At 34.6% G+C, this 20023-nt stretch overlaps 1 protein-coding gene across 4 annotated transcripts in view; it reads left to right on the forward strand.

Moving 5' to 3' along the window:
• The window catches only part of USP34 (ubiquitin specific peptidase 34), a 257260-nt gene that overhangs the window by 117261 nt on the left and 119976 nt on the right, over positions 1–20023 (forward strand). For all 4 annotated transcript variants that reach the window (XM_073897663.1, XM_073897665.1, XM_073897664.1 and 1 more), the window contains exons 11-19: positions 1290–1415; positions 1611–1740; positions 2411–2446; positions 2777–2907; positions 3196–3806; positions 6395–6609; positions 10465–10580; positions 10673–10800; positions 19555–19644. In XM_073897663.1, the coding sequence (XP_073753764.1) occupies positions 1290–1415; positions 1611–1740; positions 2411–2446; positions 2777–2907; positions 3196–3806; positions 6395–6609; positions 10465–10580; positions 10673–10800; positions 19555–19644 (1583 nt within the window). The remainder of the gene's footprint in view (positions 1–1289; positions 1416–1610; positions 1741–2410; positions 2447–2776; positions 2908–3195; positions 3807–6394; positions 6610–10464; positions 10581–10672; positions 10801–19554; positions 19645–20023) is intronic.

Below are 20023 nucleotides of genomic sequence, written 5' to 3' on the forward strand. Positions count from 1 at the left end.
GTATGAACTGTTAGTATAATCTGTGATGTTAATTAATACTATATTAAAAGTAACATTCTTAGATAAGACCTATAAAAGCAGTAAATTCATAATTGATAATTCATTTATCCTTCATCTCAAATGATGTAAATAGTTTATAAAAAGTCACCCAACATGGAGGAATTCCTCCAAAGTTATTTTAGTACTTTTATTTCATCTTCTGTTTCAAAATTAGGTTGTGCATATTTACCCTAATAGGGGATATAGCAGAAGAGAGTTCATATGATTTATGCCTGAAAAATATAAAAGTCAGTGTTTTAGAATAGAAGAATACACATTTTCTGATAAGAGTTTTTTATGTATAGAAGATAAGTTGGATACCTCAGATTTTTACTTTTGGAATCCTCATTTTGTAATTACTAACCTATTCATTGTGTATCTTGATTTCGTAGTTTGTAGCTTCATGGCTACAAAAGACATTTACATCATGTTGTAATTAATATTTAGTAGTAACATCTTTGTAAATGTTATACTTTCCCTCATACTTCTGTTTAGTATGAGAAAGGAGACTTTCTGTCTCTTGGTTTATTACCACGTAGACCTTTATTTTAAGGGATTTTCTATTGTGTACCTTAGTAAAGTGAGCATGTTATATGAATACTTCATAACCATTTAGTATGAGAAATACAGTACGCTTATAATAGTTTGGTTTTCTTTTGTAATTGGAATTTATTATTTTATTTGTAACTGCTTATATTTTAATATACTTTTTAACTTGTTTTTAATTTAATGATATGTATATAAATTTAATTGGAATCTTTATACCTGGATTCCAGAAACTGTTTTTATTGTGGGCTTCCCTCTTGTGGTTAGAAAATTAATCTTGTGGTTGGTTTGAAAAAGATAAAGTTCGGGGCGCCTGGGTGGCTCAGTCGGTTACGTGGCTGCCTTCGGCTCAGGTCATGATCCCAGGGTTCTGGGATCGAGCCCCACATCTGGCTCCCTGCTCAGCGGAAAGCCTGCTTCTTCCTCTCCCTCTGCCTGCCACTCCGCCTACTTGTGCTCGCTCTCTGTCTCTCTGTCAAATAAATACTTTAAAAAAAAAAAAAAAAGATCTGCTTAAGTGGAATTTTACTCTCACATTTTATATACTGCCATTTATGATACTTGGTAATTAGCATTTTCCCAACATACTAAAAAATATTACTGTTCCAGCTATTTTCTTTTAAAGTGTAGAACTTTTTGGTATCAGGTTATTTATTTATGTAGTGTAATTATTTTTGATTGTCGTCTCTACCTTTATTTTCTAGTTGAAACATTGTAGTCGGTATATACATGACTTATTTCCTTCACTCATCAAGAATTTGGATCCAGTACCACTTAGACATCTCCTTAATCTGGTCTCAGCTCTTGAGCCAAGTGTTCATACTGAGCAGGTAATATGTTCAAACCATAATGGCAGGGTTGTTGTGTTTTTGTTTTTGTTTTTGTTTTTGTTCTTTTTTAAGTGAAAATTTATTTATGATTCATGTAACTTAATTTGTAGGTTATTACTAGCATTTCATTTAGGCAGAAGGATATTAAATTTGTTATGAAATGCTAATTTCAACCTCTCTCTCTCTCTTTTAAAGACATTGTACTTGGCATCGATGTTAATTAAAGCATTATGGAATAATGCACTAGCAGCTAAGGCTCAGCTGTCTAAACAGAGTTCTTTTGCATCTTTATTAAATACTAATCTTCCCATTGGAAATAAGAAAGGTTAGTAAAGTGTAATGTATTTTTTAAAGTCAGTTTTTTTAAGTTTATCATTCAAATTTGAAGTAGTTTCTTTTCAGTATTAACTTCAAAATAAGTTTTAGATGGGAGCTATAGTGTTTGTGAAGGGATTAATAAATTGGCGTTAGCTAATGTTTTTGGTTTACCCTTCAAGTAAAGAACAGTAATCAAGTTGCAGTAGTTATTAAATTTTTCTCTCATTAGTGTTCTTCCCTTGCACTGGGGGGGGGGCAACTATTTTGTAACAGCTTTGGAGCTTTTGGTTAGAAAACAAACAACATGCTTTGTTTTAGAAATAATTTTGAGAGCAGAGTATGATGGTTCAGTCTCTGTGTTTTCTAATTCAAAAGTTGTTTATCACTTTAGGTGTTTTTATGTGTGCTTTTATATGTGTAACTTTACAGGGCTTTCTAAAACCTTACCAACTTTGCCCCATTTTTTTGTCTCCTGCCATCATATAGTAGGCTTTTCTTAGAATTTTCTAGTCAGGCACCCACAACTATTACTGCAGGTGTTAGGGACTTAAATTATTTCAGGTTTCTCTGCCTGTATCTTGTTGATTATGTAATAATAATAAGAGCAATTGATAATCCATTCCAAAGAAGCTCAGTCACTTAGAATATTTCCCTCCTGTTTTTTCATTTTCCTTCAGAGGAAGAAGAGCTCAGAAGAGCAGCTCCATCACCTTGTAAGTTGAGCCTTAGAAATGCATGGCAAGATGATGTGTAGTTTAGATTTCATGATCATCTAGAGTTAATTTTTTTATATTTGTTTCAAAGCCACTAAGTTTTTCTTGAGCATATATAAACCTTTACCTGGTTTTCAATCTTACTTTCAATTGAGGTCATATATATCCTCTTTAGAAATAATTGGCAAATGTTAACTATTTCCAGTTTATATTTTTGGCTATTTAGAGTAAAGCTTTTGTAAATGAAAGAATCAGAGGATTATGTCATTCTGATAAATCCATGTTAATACAAATTAGGAGTAAAAACAAAAAATCTATTATTTAATATAGGGTCACCTGCTGCTAGTCCTCAAAGCAGTGATAACAGTGATACCCATCAGAGTGGAGGCAGTGACATTGAAATGGATGAGCAACTTATTAATAGAACGAAACATGTGCAACAACGACTTTCAGACACAGAGGTATGAAAACAGTTTTTCCCCCACTTTAACAAGAATTTTGGATTTTGGGGTTTCTGCCGTATATATCCTTTGAACTGGGAATATAAACATGATCCATGTTCAGGCCTTCCCTACAAATAGTTATTGAGGTTATTTAAATTTTTGTTTGTGTTTTTAATTCTTTTTGTATTGTTTAAAGGAATATGTCAAGATTGTGGCAGCCTTTTAAAAAGTACAGTGTGTTAATGTCAGTTACTTTTTTCTTACTAGTTTAAATATTTATTTAAACCTATTTTTTTCTAAATACAGGAATCCATGCAGGGAAGTTCTGATGAAACTGCCAACAGTGGTGAAGATGGAAGCAGTGGTCCTGGTAGCAGTAGTGGGCATAGTGATGGATCTAGCAATGAGGTGAATTCTAGCCATGCAAGCCAGTCAGCTGGGAGCCCTGGCAGTGAGGTACAGTCAGAAGACATTGCGGATATCGAAGCCCTTAAAGAAGAAGATGAAGATGATGATCATGGTCATAATCCTCCTAAAAACAGTTGTGGTACAGATCTTCGGAACAGAAAGTTAGAAAGTCAAGCAGGCATTTGCTTAGGGGATTCCCAAGGCCCATCAGAAAGAAGTGGGACAAGCAATGGAACAGGAAAGGACCTGGTTTTTAACACTGAGTCAATGCCTTCAGTAGATAATCGTATACGAATGCTAGATGCCTGTTCACACTCTGAAGACCCAGAACATGATATGTCAGGGGAAATGAATGCTGCTCATATAGCACAAGCATCTCAGGAATCTTGTATTACACGCACTGGGGACTTTCTTGGGGAGACTATTGGGAATGAATTATTTAATTGTCGGCAGTTTATTGGTCCACAGCATCACCACCACCACCACCATCATCATCACCACCATGATGGGTAAGTTGCCTCAAAAATAGATTATATATTGGAGTGCCTGGCTGGCTCAGTTGGTGGAGCACATGACTTTTGATCTCAGGATTGTGAGTTCAAGCCCCATGTTGGATGTAGAGATTACCTAAAAAATAAAATCTTAAAAAAAAAAACCTTATATTTCCTTTAGGGAAGCAATTACAGCTTATATTCATTTGATTGCACTATATTCTAGATTAGTGCTAATAGGAATATGTAAATTCAAATGCATGCTGCAAGTATGTAATTGTTAATTTGCTTCTGAGCACATTTTAAAAAGCAAAATGGAATAGGTGACACTAATTTTAATTATAAATTTTATTTAAAGCAGTAATTTCTAAAATATCTCCACGTTATCAGTGTAAAAACAAAGATATTTTTCTTTCTTTTGTAATAAGGCTTCAGTATTCTGTGTATGTTTTATATTTACAGCACATCTCTGTTTAGACCAGCCACTTTTCAATGTGTGCAATGACCATATGTGGCTAGTGGCTATCATATTGGACAACACAATCTAGATCTTCATCTATTTGTAAAATTCCTAAAAGCAGATAAAAGACTGCTTGCAGAAACTTCCCATTTAAAGTGTGATCATGAAAAGGGAAATTTTACACACATCCTAATTTTAGGGTATTAATAAGGACAAAGCCTTAGCATAAAGTTTTTTGATTATATGTGAAATATATTTGTGATAATTAAAAGTAAGTGTTGTCACTAGGTGTTAACAGATATTGGGCAAAGTACTTAATTTTTCTGTCATTTTCTCATATATAAAATAGGAACAGTAGTACCTACCTCTTGGGTTTCAGTGTGAACATTTTATGGGCTGATGTGATTGGCACATAACGAGAGCTCAGTAAATGTTAGCTACTATTTATTATTGTCATTATAAGTAGTAATACTTGAATTGACGATGATGAAATATAAATAGGTGGTTTATCAGGATGAGTTTTTTTTAGACCCGACAATTTGCCAAGCTTTTTAGAATTCAGTATGCTTGTTTGGAAGAACTACATATCCATATATATATACATACATATACACACACATTACATATATATATATATATATAAAACTACTTTATTTCCTTTGCCATTATTTCTTATGGCTAACCCATATGAGTTTAAGATGATGTCTCTCAATCTTGGCAGTATTGACATTTTGGGTCAGATAATTCTGTGTTTTTGAATTTACGGCAGTGTAAATGAATTGTAGCATGTTTAGCATCATCCCTAGTCTCTCTCTCTCTAGATGCCAGCAGCATCTCCCAAGTTATGATAACCAAAAATAACGCTAAACGTTGCCCGGTATCCCACCTGGGGATCACAATCACCTGTGATTGAGAACCATTGGTTTATAGACTGGCATTATACATATACACATTTACAGTTCTTCCCAGGACAACTCATAAGGAAGAAAAAGCAATAGTTTGTAAAACTGAGGTGAAATATACTCATTTTGGCACATTGTAGTTCTTTAAGTTTTCATACCCACAGCAGTTCCCTATTTCACAAGACCTAGAATGATTTAATTTTTTCATTTTAGCCCTATCCATATTCTCTGTGTAAGGTACCGCTTGTGAATCTGTAAATTAATCCTGACCTTTTCTCCTTTAATGTTATTTCATCTTTTCTGTTTGCCATCTTTAAAGTGCCCAGTATGGTATGTTTCAGAAGTGAGTGCTGGGATACCTGGGTGGCTCAGTCAGTTGGGCATCCAACTCTTGATTTGAGGTCAAGTTACGATCTCAGAGTCGTGAGATCAAGCCTGGCATTGGGCTCTGGGCTCAGTGGGGAGTCTGCTGTAGATGCTGTCTCTTTCCCTCTGTCCTCCCTCTCCTTGCGCACATGCATGCTCTCTCAAATAAAGAAATCTTTAAAAAAAAAAAAGTGCTTAGTGCTTAATAGGTGCTTATTTTTTGTTTTTGTTTTTTAAAAGATTATTTATTTGACAGAGACAGAGTGCACAAGCAGGGGGAGCAGTAGAGAGAGAGGGAGAAGCAGGCTCTCTGCTGAGCAGGGAACCGAATGCGGGGCTTGATCCCAGGACCCTAGGATCATGTCCTGAGCCGAAGTCAGATGATTAACCTCTGAGCCATCCAGGTGCCCCAGTAGGTGCTTATTGTTTTAATAGGTGTTTGTATAGTATAAAATTCTCCTGGTTAATAACCACATCTAGATTGTGGCCTTAAATTGTAGTATTTTCCTGTTAGAAATCTCATTCGATTCTACAGTTGTATGAATAAATGTAAATAAGTTTTAAGGTTTCACATTGTGATGTGAGTTGAAAAAATAATTATGTAATGGTGAGTTCACTGATCTTCTCTAAAATTACTCTTTGAGTTTGTTTTAGTGAAGTGTGTTGACGGGTTAGACAATATATGGGTATATTGTAATTAATATATGGTTCTGACAATGTGGGCTTTTAGTTTTTGTAAAGCTCACAATATTCCATATTGTTACAAAACAAATGTAGATTTGTTCTTGACTGTGATATAACTTGTGCTGAATATTTTGAGAGATAATTTTTGTGATTCCCAAAGTATGTTTAACTTTGTGCTCTTCTCTGTGTTATAGGCATATGGTTGATGATATGCTAAGTGCAGATGATGTCAGTTGCAGTAGCTCCCAGGTCAGTGCAAAATCAGAAAAAAATATGGCTGATTTTGATGGTGAAGAATCTGGGTGTGAAGAGGAACTAGTTCAGATTAATTCACATGCAGAGCTAACATCTCATCTCCAACAACATCTTCCCAATTTAGCATCTATTTACCATGAACATCTTAGTCAAGGTAAGGTTCTGTAGTAAGTAAAATATATTACTTTCTTTAAAACAGAGGAACAATTTGTATTCTTAAAAGGATTCAACATTTAATGTTATGATACGTAAATATTTTTGCCAAAGAGCTTTCATATGGTTAGTTTTCATTCCTGGGGAATGAAATTATTATGAATACTTCATCATGAACATAAAGGTTGCATTTCCATCTAGAGATATTTAGCTAGGAAAGGAAATACATAATAATATATAAAATTATAACTGTGTTTTAGAAAATAAATGGCTGTATTAAATTGTATATTTAGAAATCTTAGCTAAATTGAGATTACACAGGGTCATACATTATATGAGTCCATTTATGTAAAATGTCTAGCATAGTCAAATTTGTAGAGAACAGAAAGTAGATTAGTGGTTGCCTGTGGCTAGGGAAGGTTGTGGGGGGGATAAGAGAAGAGGTAACTGCTAAAGGGCAAGGTGTTCCATCTGGAGTGATAGAAATGTTCAATGACCATACTTGGAAGACTGGAGGTTAGAGGAGTTAAAGAGTAATAGGAAAAAAAGGAAAGGGAGACAGATTAAGAGGGAAATACAGTTTTAGAATTAGCAATTTAAAGGTCCAACCTCCTGAAACTAATGGAACATTGTGAGTCAAGTATACTTACCAAAAAAAAAAAAAAAAGTGGTATATACATTAAGATAATTAAAATAAAGGTCCAACTTCATGCTTTTTAAGGTACTATCAGCACTTGCTAGCCCAGGAAATGGGTTTTGGGGTGCCAGTACATTATAGACTAAGTAAACCTGATGGATTAGGTTTATGTTAAAAAGCTGTGATCAAATTTGGAGATACAACGTGTGGACTTTGGCAACAACTTACTGATTTCAGTTGTTACTTGTGCATAATATAGATAAGGATACCTTGACTTTTTAAATTGTTATTGTGGTTTTTTGAGAAATGAATAGGTTAAGATTGAGGTCATTTGAATTTGATACCATATTTAGTAAATTTTCACCATTCTCTTTTTATCCTATTTTCCTTTTATTTAGTATTACATGTATTTTTTAGTATATGAAGTTAGAAATTGAGCAGAATTATTATGTATATTAATGCTCTCCAAGTCTACCTTGTATGTGCCATGTATTTAATACCATAAAGAACTCTTAATAGAGTAAAACAATTCACTTCTAGAGTAAAACAGTTCACTTTAAAAATGGGCAGGGACGGGCGCCTGGGTGGCTCAGTTGGTTAAGCGACTGCCTTCGGCTCAGGTCATGATCCAGGAGTCCCAGGATCGAGTCCCACATCGGGCTCCCTGCTCGGCAGGGAGTCTGCTTCTCCCTCTGACCCTTCCTCCTCTCATGTGCTCTCTGTCCATTCTCACTCTCTCAAATAAATAAATAAAATCTTTAAAAAAAAAAATGGGCAGGGGCGCCTGGGTGGCTAGTCAGTTGAGTGTTGGACTTGGTTTCATTCAGGTCATGATCTCAGGGTTGTGAGATCAAGCCCCATCAGAGCCCCAATGCTCTGTGTGGAATCTGCTTTAAGATTCTTTCCTTATCTCTCCCCTTCTGTCCCTCCCCCCACTCCTGCACATGCTCGCTGTCCCTCAAATAATTATTATTTATAATATAAATTATTATATATTATATATAACATATAATATATAATGAATAAAATATGTGTTATATATTATAAATATATAAATAATATAAACTATATAAACTATTATCCCCTCAAATAAATAAAATCTTTAAATAAAAATTGACAAGTAGTTAAAAGTTTGTATAGTTAGAAGAAGATAACCAAAAAATGGTCAGTAAATACATAAAAATGATGCTTGGTATCTCTAGTTACCTGGGAAATGCAAATTAATACCACAGTACAGTACTACTACACACCTACTCAAATGGGTAAAATTAAAAACTAATCATATTAAATGATACTAAGGATGTAGAGCAACTAGAACTCTCCCTTGCTGTCGAGGAGTATGAAATAATATAGCCAGTTTGGAGAACTGTTTTACCAGTTTCTTATAAAGTAGAACTTGTATCCCTCCATATGACCCAGCAATTCCTATTCTGGGTACTTACCTGAGAAATGAAAACATACAGCCAGAAAAAGATTTGTACATTGAATGTTCATACCTATTTCACTCATAAGAACCTCAACTGAAATTAACTGGTAGATTAACAAATTATAGTATATTCACATAGTGTAATACTACTCATCAATAAAAGGGAAAGAACTGCTAATACATGCAGCACAGTGGGTGAATATCAAAAAAACATCATTCTAAGCAAATGAAGTTAAAAGGAGTAGTACATACTATAATATATCACTTACGTAGTTTTGGAATATTCAAAAGTAATTTATAATGGTTGAAATCTACTTAATGATTACTGAAGATTTGGTGGTAGGGAATGATTGTAAAAGGTCACAAGGAAACTTTTTGGGGTGATAGAAATGTTCTATATATCGCTTATGTGTTTATATTTTAATAAAACTAATTTAAAAATAAACACCAAAACAAAACTTCCAAAAGTCAAGCCAAAGTCTGGGGGAAATATTTACAAATCATACATCTAATAAAGGGCTTAAATTCAGAACATATAAAAACTTTTACAACTCAGTAGTAATTTAGCAAATAATGTACTAAAATGACTGATAGCACCTGAAAAGATGCTTAGTCACTAGGAAATTGCAAATTTAAAAACCTTAATGAGATTCTTCTGCTAAAATGAAGAAGTGCGACCATGCCAGTGTGATGTGGGGTTGTAGAGGAACAGGAACTGGTACGCTAATAGACTATTGGTGGGATGTAAAATGGCCAACCATTTTGGAAAACAGTTTGGCAGTTTCTTCAAATGTCAAACACACATTTACCTTGTGAATCACCAATTTCATTTTACCAAAGGGAAAGGAAAGCATGTGTCCATACAGAGACTTGTTATACAGACATTTATGGCAGCATTATTCATATTAGCCCAAGACTGAAAACTCCCAAGCCTATTAACTGTTGAATATAATCAAAATCAAGTATTTTCACATAATAGAATATTATTTTATAATTAAAACACACTAGTGAAGTGTGCTTTGACATGGATGTACCTCAAAAATTTTGCTAAGTGAACAAGCTCAGATGTAAGACTATACATATTTTATGATTCCATTTACATAAAATTTCTAGAAAATGCTAATGGGATGGAAAAATGGATTAGGGCTGGGGAGTGGGATAGGAATTAATTGTAATTAGGTACAAGGGAATGTTTTAAGGTGGTAAAAGTGTTTAAAACCTTATGGTGATGGTTGCACAATTCTTATTTTAATGTAATCAATGTATATGTACCATTCAGTAGGGAAATTTCATGGTAAAGCTGTTTAAAAAGACAGGCATTTTTGCTTAGGAGAGCTAGTGAGAATTTATTTAGCCTGGCGCTCAGAATCTGAATTATTATAGTAGAATCTTTGATTGTTATGGGTAAATCATCTCCAATAAATTTTTTTAATGTATGGATATAAAATACTTTTATAAAGAAGGTAATTTAGAAGAATGTTCCTTGGCTGTAGAATTATTTCAAGAAAATTATCTTCATGCTTAATTTGTGTTTCAAGCATTTATATACTGTTCTCTTGACATGCAAAAAACAATTAATACTTATTAGAAATAGTGAAGAGACCATGAGAGGTCTCTTTCCTTACCTTTAGTTTAATCAAAACTCAAACAACTATGCCATTCACAAAGCAACTGTTGTGTTAAATATATTGTTTTTGTTTTTATGCTTCTGATTTGTTGACTTTATGAATGCTGTAATTGACAATTTCTGCCTGTTGTATTCCTCTAGAATGTGTTATATTTTGCCCTTTCAGGACCTGCAGTTCATAAACATCAGTTCAACAGTAATGCTGTGACAGACATTAATTTGGATAACGTTTGCAAGAAAGGAAACACCTTGTTATGGGATATAGTCCAAGATGATGATGCAGTAAGTTACCTCATGGAGCAAAAAGATGACAAAATTACAGCAAAATGCAATTAGGATAAAGAGTAACTTTATGTGTATACATTTTTTTGTAGGTTAATCTTTCTGAAGGATTAATAAATGAAGCAGAGAAACTTCTCTGTTCCTTAGTATGTTGGTTTACGGATAGACAGATTCGAATGAGATTCATTGAAGGTTGCCTTGAAAATTTAGGAAACAACAGGTAAACAGGAATTTAAAATTTTTTTTATGTGGTAGTCAAAGTTCATTTTGTATATTCTTTACTGACTAGGTGTGGTGGATTCATATCATTTAATGTACCATTACCAGCCTTTTTTTTTTTTTAAAGTAAGTGTGGCTTTCATATTAGGTTTGAAGATTTTTACTTCACAGCGTTCATTTTTTTTTCCTTCTTTTAAATCAGCCAGTCTTGCTTTTTCAGCACTTTTGACACTCTTGATTAGCTATCTAACAGAAACAAAGTAATAATACTCTCTTTTTCTGGGAATATAGTGGTGACTACTCTGTTTTCAAATTACAGTTAAATGTTCTTAAACTGTGTCATATATAAAAAACCTAAATAAGATAAACAAAGTTAAACTTAAGCTGAAATATAAATATTTTGATAAGGGCATTGTTCTTCCAAGTGGATTGATCTTTTGTGTCTTGACTTCTATAGTGCATAGAGAGCTAGGTTAGTGTTTTTTTCTAGTTTGAATTCTGCCATATATTTATATACTTCTTATTGTGTCTGAGATGATTACCACAAGTTTGTTGATTTTCATACCTCTTCCCTTGGTATAATTTCAGATTTCCTTTGTCTTAACAGTCCTTTGGAAATGCCATTCTCTGATATAGTGAATTCAGTTACTAATTGTATATATTGTATTCTGTTGTATTCATGTAATGTTTTCAGCCTACCTCTGCCTAAGACTGATATAAATGTTTAATTTTATTGAATAAGTGCTTTAACTATTTTTTTACTCAGTTGAATTAGAAAAAATATGTGTGATATTTTCTACTTTTGTTTTTTTAAGGGCCATATAATTTGAACAGTCACAATAGAAAAATTGCTTCTTCATGCAGGTATAAGAAACCACAAATAGATCTCTGTTAGTGGATCAGTTGCATCATTTGGCATATATGCTTTAAAAGGAATGCTTTAGTGGCTGGATGATATTTCATCATTTACATAAGTATTATAGCAGTTAATTTTAAAAGGTTGTCTTTTAGAAGTCTTTGTGAAACCACTGAAGTTTTTTAAAGTGGTTGTATCAATTTATATTTCTCATATGTTTATCTGCATACCCTGTGACCCAGTAATTCCACTGCTAAGTATGTGCATTACAAAAATACATCCAGATAATTGCCAAAAGGCACATTGAAGAATGTTCATAGTAGCACTATTCAAAATAATTAAAGAGTTTTTGTATAGCTATCCAAGTGCCAAAAATAAGTAGAGAGGAAAATTGTGGATTGTTTGTTGAATGAAGCCATAGCAGTAACATTGAATGGACTGTGGAAAAGTGTGAATGAATCTCACAAACATAATGTTGAGTGAAAGAAGCCAGATACAAGAGAATATATCACTGTTATTCCATTTATGTGAAGTTTAGAAAGAGGAAAATAAATGTAGTTTGTAGTCAGGATAATGGTTACTGTTGGGTTATTAGTGACTGGAAAATGGGGCACAACGAGGGCCAGAAGTATGTTGGTAATGATTTATTCTTCAGTGGGTGCTGCTTGTATAGTATGTTCACCTCCTAATATTTTCAGTTGTTAGATTTATACATGTTTTTCTATGTATACTTCAGTAAAACTATGTGAAAAATAAAATATGCAGCCTTCAAAGAGCCCCTTTTTAAAAGGATTATATAATGATATGGGCATATACTTGGCGGGTTTGTCTTTTAGCATGCAATATGTGAGACGGTAGTAAAATGGTTATTTCCGAAAGGATTGAGTTTTTTTTTCTTCTTTATACTTAAAAGGGACAAAAGGAAAAGTCTTGTGTGTAAAATGGAAAATTGTCAATCTGGATTTTTTATTAAACTTTAATTTGTTCACGCCCAAATTACTTGAAGATGAAACATTTTCAGTTAATTCCTGTATCCTAATATAATGTTTTATGGAGTATGTAGTAAACATTATTGTGTTGAAGCTAATTTTGCCCTCAAACTTGACTCTTCATATGGTTGCTATATCATGCTAGTTTTGTAGTGAATGATAGTCCTATATGATAATATGTAGAACACAGTGGCATTTTTCAGTATTGGAAATATGCAGTACATCTGGTGTATCCCAGCTGAACTTACCATAGTTGTTATGCATGTTGAAAAAAAGTTTTGTTTTGTTTTTAAAGACTTTATTTATTTGACAGAGACAGAGAGGGAACACAAGCAGGGGGAGTGGGCTTGATCCCAGGACCCTAGGTTGTGACCTGAGCCAAAGACAGACGCTTAACGACTGAGCCACCCAAAAAAAGTTTTGTATGTCATTAGTCTGGGTTTCCTGATAAACCAGTGGTTTTTAATGGAAATGATTTCTTCCCCGCCACCCCCCCCCCCCGTAGGCAATGTCAGCCAGCATATTTTTGGTTGTCACACTAATGAATGAGTTTGGAGGTATGATTACAGGCCAGGGATGCTACTAAAGACCCATCAATGCAGAGGATAGCTCCTCCACAAAAAAGGATTACTTGGTCCAAAATGTCAGTAGTGACCTCAGAGTTTTAGAAATCCCATTCAAAACACAAAAATCCTTTCTCAAACCTAGCGCCCCAAGTTTACCATCAGAAAGGAATGTTGCACAGAGATGCTAATATTAATAGAAAAGCGCTTATGTTGAAACAAATGGGCTACTGCAACCTTAACTCATTTAGCATTTTCCTGACATTTGACAAAAGAACACAGAAGTCTACTTCCTGATGATGTCAGTTTTTTATGTACTTACTAGGGAGGTTTTAGCATACTATTTTCTCTATGCTAATTTTTAAATTTTCTTTGTGGTACCTTTATTTACCATGGTTTATAGATCTGTCAGCAGTTTTTGTTTTTCCCTTTTCTATGGTCATATTCCAATTTATTTGGTAAAATGAACTTAGCTTTTATGGAACAGTAATAGGGACTTATTCTCAGGAAGCATGGAGAGCAAGTTTTCTATAAATTGCCCATAATTGCATAATTCTCCCATTTATATGGAACCATTGTAAACACTTTTTAAAAAATGCCTTGTGTAGGGGTGCCTGGGTGGCTCAGCCGGTAAGTGTCTGCCTTTGGCTCAGGTCATGATCCCAGGGTCCTGGGATCAAGGCCCGCATTGGGCTCCCTGCTCAGCGGGAAGCCTGCTTCATCTCCCACTCCCCCTGCTTGTGTTCCCTCTCTAGCTGTCTGTCTCTCTGTTAAATAAATAAATAAAATCTTAAAAAAAAAATGCCTTGTGTAAGCTCTGTGATATGCAGCTTGTGTTTTGTGTACACTTAGCCTCAGGCAGATTGTTTTATAAGGCACATAAAGGACATTTTGAGTGCAGGAGGTTAGAAGTTACAGAAATACCTAATAGACTGGTTTGCAGAATATTTTCATAAAGTGAGAGCATGAGGCAGACAGTAGCTCCCACAATGAAGAGTCCACTACTTTTCAGCTTGATATTGGTCTCCAAGGATGTTTGAGGAAAGCTTGCTGTCCATTGGGTAGGGTTGTAATCAGCCCCTTTGGTATTTTATGTTTACTAGAAGGTAGGTCCATATCCTGTGCCTTGGTACTTCCTGAAGTTCTGTCCCCTTCCAGGAATTGAATTGAGACTGGAAATCTATCCTCTGTGCTATTTTTTTCCATTCTTGATCCTCTGTAGGTACTTCAACACATATGCTCAAAGTTTTTGCCTTTTTTTTTTTTTAAAGATTTTATTTATTTGAGAGAGAAACAGCATGACAGGGGAGAGGGTCAGAGGAAGAAGCAGGCTCCCAGATGAGCAGGGAGCCCAATGTGGGACTTGATCCCAGGACTCTGGGATCATGACCTGAGCCGAAGGCAGTCGCCTAACCAACTGAGCCACCCAGGCGCCCCAAGCTTTTGACTTTGTGTACAAAAGATTTGAGTAAAATGATCATGTGTCAGGGGCCCTGTTTATATAAGTAGAGGTTTAAATAATTAAGAAATGGATGGTACTATATACTACTTTTGTTTTCCTCCTTAAGACTATATTATGTATAGCATTGCATGTCAACTTTCAGCATGCCAAAATTTGTGATGACTGAGTAGCATTTTGTAGAACACATCAGTCTTCAGATATGGAGTCCAGGATGAGGAAAAAATCATTCTGCTAAGGCAACATAACATTTCATTGGTAATACAGGAATACCACACTGTTGCCTAGATTGAAGCAAAGAGGGCAGTTTAGGGTAGTAACACTTCTATTAAGTCTAAAGTTAGTATTTTGTTACTCTGGATCATTGAACCTTTTTATCCTAAACGTATTGTTGCCTATGATTGCGTTTTGGTATTTGAAATTTTCACCCTTAGAAGAAATTGTGAAATGTAGGTTTGAATATAATGACCCTTTTTTTTAAATACTGAGTTTTGTAAGCATATCAACAATCAAAACTATTTGGGCAAAAAAGTTGGTATGTTAGTGTAACATCTTGTCATTACAGGACAAATTCTACAACATAATTTTAAGAACAAGTTGGTAGATCTTGTGATGTTTCCTTTAACATTGAAATATAAATTATTATCGCCAAATTATCTTCCCCATTTTGTATCTGTATTACTAATTTTCAGTCTATAATCTATACTTTATATCATTTTTCCTTCTAAATTTATCAGTTTAAGTAAAAAGTTTTAGTGGTTTGGGATCACTTTGTGGATTTGGTCATTTCTTATAAACTTTTTATATGTTTGAATTTTTTTTTTAAGGAGAAAAATGGAATTTTTCTTATAATCTGATAAACTTTTAAAGAAATGTTTTGGCTCTATAAAATGTAATCATTCCCTGATAACTCAGTGTTTATATTATAAATTGTGGCAAAAAGCATTCCTTTTACAATAGGAGTAGAGGGAAGATGAGTCTCATTTCTCCATTTGTATTTTTGGTTATTCTATTACATGAACCCACACCATTATCCACTCATTTCAACCAATATCCACTCAACACCTGGTTTCCTATTCTTTATTGTCAAGCAGCATTACATTTTATAAAATGAAAACATGTTTATTGTGGCAAATTTGGAAAGTAAGTTTAAACAATCTAGACATTCAACACCATTGACTGCAAGAGGTAATAAGATTTTGAAAATAACAACTATTGGACACTCTAAGACTTGTCGTAGTGTCTTCTTAATGTAAGATTATCTGTTTCTTTGTATTTTATTTTTTTATTTTTTACTTTTTTACTATTTGAGAGATCACAAGGAGGGCGGGGGAACGTAGAGGGAGAGGAATAAGCAGACTCCCTGCTGAGCAAGGAGGCAGATGCAGGCTCAATCCCAGGACATCAGGATCATGACCTGAGCTGAAGGCAGACACTTAACCTACCGAGCCACTCAGGTGTACCTGTTTCTTTGTATTTTAAAACCACTGTTAAAATCACAATTTTGAAATTTGCCTTTGTGATTTTAGATGGAATTTTTCTATATTTTTTTCTTTGTGATATCCTGTATTGATTTTATGCTTGTAAAGTGTTAGATCAAATTAATGTATATCTATATGTTCTATTTTTTTTATGTCTTAATTCTTAGGAAAAACTCCACTCATGTTTCTGGAATTTTTTCAAGAGATTTGATTTTTTTTATGAGGGGTTGGAGATGGAGAGGGCGAGAGGGAATCTTTTTTTTTTTTTTTTGCTGTATTTATATTGTATATTTTTTTATTAACATATAATGTATTATTTGTTTCAGGGCTGTGATTCATCAGTCTTACACAGTTCACAGTGCTCACCATGGCACATACCTCCCTCCTCAGTGTCCATCACCCAGCCACCCCATCCCTCCCACCCCCCTCCACTCCAGCAACCCTCAGTTTGTTTCCTGAGATCCAGAGTCTCTTGTGGTTTGTCTCCCTCTCTGGTTTCATCTTGTTTCATTTCTCCCTCCCTTCCCCTATAATCCTCTGTCTTGTTTCTCAAATTCCATATATCAGTGAGATCATATGTCTTTTTCTGATTGACCTGTTTTGCCTAGCATAATACCCTTTGGTTCCATCTACCTCATTGCAAATGGCAAGATTTCATCTTTTTGATGGTTGCATAATATTCCATTGTGTATATATACCACATCTTCTTTATCCATTCACCTGTTGATGGACATCTAGGCTCTTTCCGTTGTTTGGCTATTGTGGACATTGCTGCTATAAACATTGGGGGGCACATGCCCCATCGGATCACTACATTTGTATCTTTGGGGTAAATACCCAGTAGTGCAGTTGCTGGGTAATAGGTAGCTCTACTTTCAACTTTTTGAGGAACCTCCATACTGTTTTCTAGATTGGCTGCACCAGCTTGCATTCCCACCAACAGTGTAGGAGGGTTCCCCTTTCTCTGCATCCGGCGAGAGAGAATCTTAAGCAGGCTCCATGCCCAAGGTGGAGCTCTACACAGGGCTCGATCTCACACCCTGATATTAGCTGAAATCAAGAGTTGGTTGCTTAATCAACTGAGCCACCCAGGTGCCCCTTGATAAGAGTAAATTTTAGATAAAGAATCTACAGTTGATTCCACCTGATTCTCATGGTCCATTTTCCCAAGTTACAGCAATGTACAACTTCTTGAAAAATAAAAATTTTAATATCAAAAAATTACTTAAAAATTTAAATTTTTTCTAAGGTTTATTTATTTTGGGGGGGGAGGGGGCAGAAGGAGAGAATCTCAAGCAGACTTCCTACTGAGTGCAGAGGCCTACCTGGGGCTAGATCTCACGACCTGAGCCGAAATCAAGAGTCAGACGCTTAACCGACTGAGCCACCCAAGCACCTCCAAATTTAAATGTTTTTAAATATAGGGCGCCTGGGTGGCTCAGTTGGTTAAGCGACTGCCTTTGGCTCAGGTCATGATCCTGGAGTCCTGGGATCGAGTCCCACATCGGGCTCCCTGCTCAGCAGGGAGTCTGCTTCTCCCTCTGACCTTCTTCCCTCTTGTGCTCTCTCTCATTCTCTCTCTCTCAAATAAATAAATAAAATCTTTAAAAAAATGTTTTTAAATATTTAAAGAATATTTATTAGGCACTTACTGTTTCTATGACTTAATTGTTACTCCTTAATCTGTACCAGTGTGGTTTTGATCTTTTAGCATTCTACTAACATGCTGTTTCTTTTGTCATCTGGTGGTATTTTTTTCTCTCCTCATCCTTCATGACTCTGTTAGCATTTTACACTGTTGTTCTTCCTCCTTTCTTGAAAATCTTGCTTTTAAGTTCCTTATTAGATCGTTATTTTAGCTAATATATATTTATTGTGCACCATATGCAGGGCTTTTTAGTAAGATCGTCTTTGCTCTCATCAAGCACATTCTAGTGGTAGGTGCATAAAGGGATTATTCAATAGTTGATGAATGAAGAAAAGTTGGGAAGGAGTCAAGAGGAATAAAGAGGTTCTGGGCAATGGAAGAGTGTTATTTAATACACAGTTGTCAGGGTCATCCTCTGTGGACATTTGAGGAGACCTGAGTAAAGTAGGGGAAGGAGTTCTGCATAAAGGTATTAAGATAAAGAGCATTCCAAGTAGAGGCAGTAGCAAAGTCCTGAGGCAGGAATGTATGTATGTGGGGTAGGGATAATAAAGAGGAAAGTTGGTAGGAAATTAAGTTAGACTGATAAGAGAAATGGCGATAGATTACACAGGGCTTTGTAGTCCAACTTAATGCAAAAAGATAATACATTTCTCTAACTTTGGATTTTATTCAGAAATAGGAAGTTTTCCTTTCTCTCTAATTTCTCCTACTCAGTATTTACCATTGTTTCTGTCCCACTCAGAAGTGCAGGTCTATGTTCTGTACTCTGGTACTTTTCTCAAAAAGAGGAGACATTTTGGGGGACTTACTTGTATACCATACTTCACTCTTTCTAAAATTTTTTTCATTATACGTTCCTTAAAAGAAAAAATTCACTACCTCATTAGAGTTTGTCTTGCTTCTTTCAAGGCTCATGTAGCCAACCTTCTTGCCTGCTAAGACTTCTGGGATATGTATGTCTCTGTCTTCCCTATACGTACTCCCTCCCCCCCCCCCGCCCCGCCAAGGTAGGGCAACCCCAAACTAACTTGAAGTTTTAGAGTGATTTCTTACTGTTTTTTGGTCCTTCATACTTGAAGTGTATGATGTGTTTCCATTATTAACGTGGCTTATAATGAAGTGATTTTCAGCTTGGATCCAGCTCATATTAAGTGAGAATCAGGGAGAAAGGGGTGATCTGTATAGTTTGAAAAATGCTCTTTATATTATTGCTGCTCAGAATGTGACTCACAAACTAGCAGTTTGATTATCATTTGTGAGCTTGTTAGAAAAATTTCTTACCTCAGACATGGCAATCAGAATTTGCATTTCAACAAAATTTCCCCAAGTGAATAAAGTGCACATTAAACTTTGAGAAGTTCTATTCTAGATAACTTACTTAATAAGATGCTTTTCCCTATTTTCCTTGATTGAATCCTCAGAAGCACCCACACTTAATTTTTTTTTCCATGAAAATTATTTACCTTTAAATGTTCTTCATTTGTTTTTATACTTATGTATTTATAGTGTATTTTACTTTAAAAATCTTGGATTGGGATTTTAAAACTTGGGTTTCTTGCCCCACTATATAAAATAAATTTAAACTTTAGGGAAATTTTTTTCAGTGTTTAGGTAAGAAATATATTTATAATGTAAAGTTCATTAAAATCCTTTTGCATTTAAGATTTTTAAATAGCTGAATTTCTGTAAAATGCTAGAATTAATAATAGTAACTAAAATTATTTTATTCTATAAATATCTGTTTTTGCTGTTTCAGATCAGTAGTAATTTCACTTCGCCTTCTTCCAAAACTGTTTGGTACTTTTCAGCAGTTTGGGAGCAGTTATGATACACATTGGATTACAATGTAAGTAAATAACAGAAGTATTCATTTTAAAGATTTTTCAATAATCATAGTTATCAAAGTTTTGAGTAACTTATTAGCTTTTATTTTGCACCAGGCATATTTGAGTTTTGTGTGGTTCAAATGTTTTCTTAGATTTTTCAGAGTGCTCTTTGCCATTTAGCCTATGGAGATTTTATCAGCATCAGTAGAAAAATCTGGCTTTTGTAGTCTTTGTAGTTTAAGAAAAATACTGTAGAAGTGATGCTCTAATTTTAGGGTGAAGATTCACCTTAAGATTCATCCTAGACTCACCACAGTGAAAGATTCCTGAAAAAGATACACACTATAATAAACAGTGTAGGGTGTCTTTAATTTTTCCCATTACTAAAAATTGGTTGTA

Source organism: Callorhinus ursinus, unplaced genomic scaffold, assembly GCF_003265705.2.
Source record: "Callorhinus ursinus isolate GAN/ISIS: 27379988/994484 unplaced genomic scaffold, GSC_fseal_2.0 scaffold10, whole genome shotgun sequence".
NCBI classification, from domain to species: Eukaryota; Metazoa; Chordata; class Mammalia; order Carnivora; family Otariidae; genus Callorhinus; species Callorhinus ursinus.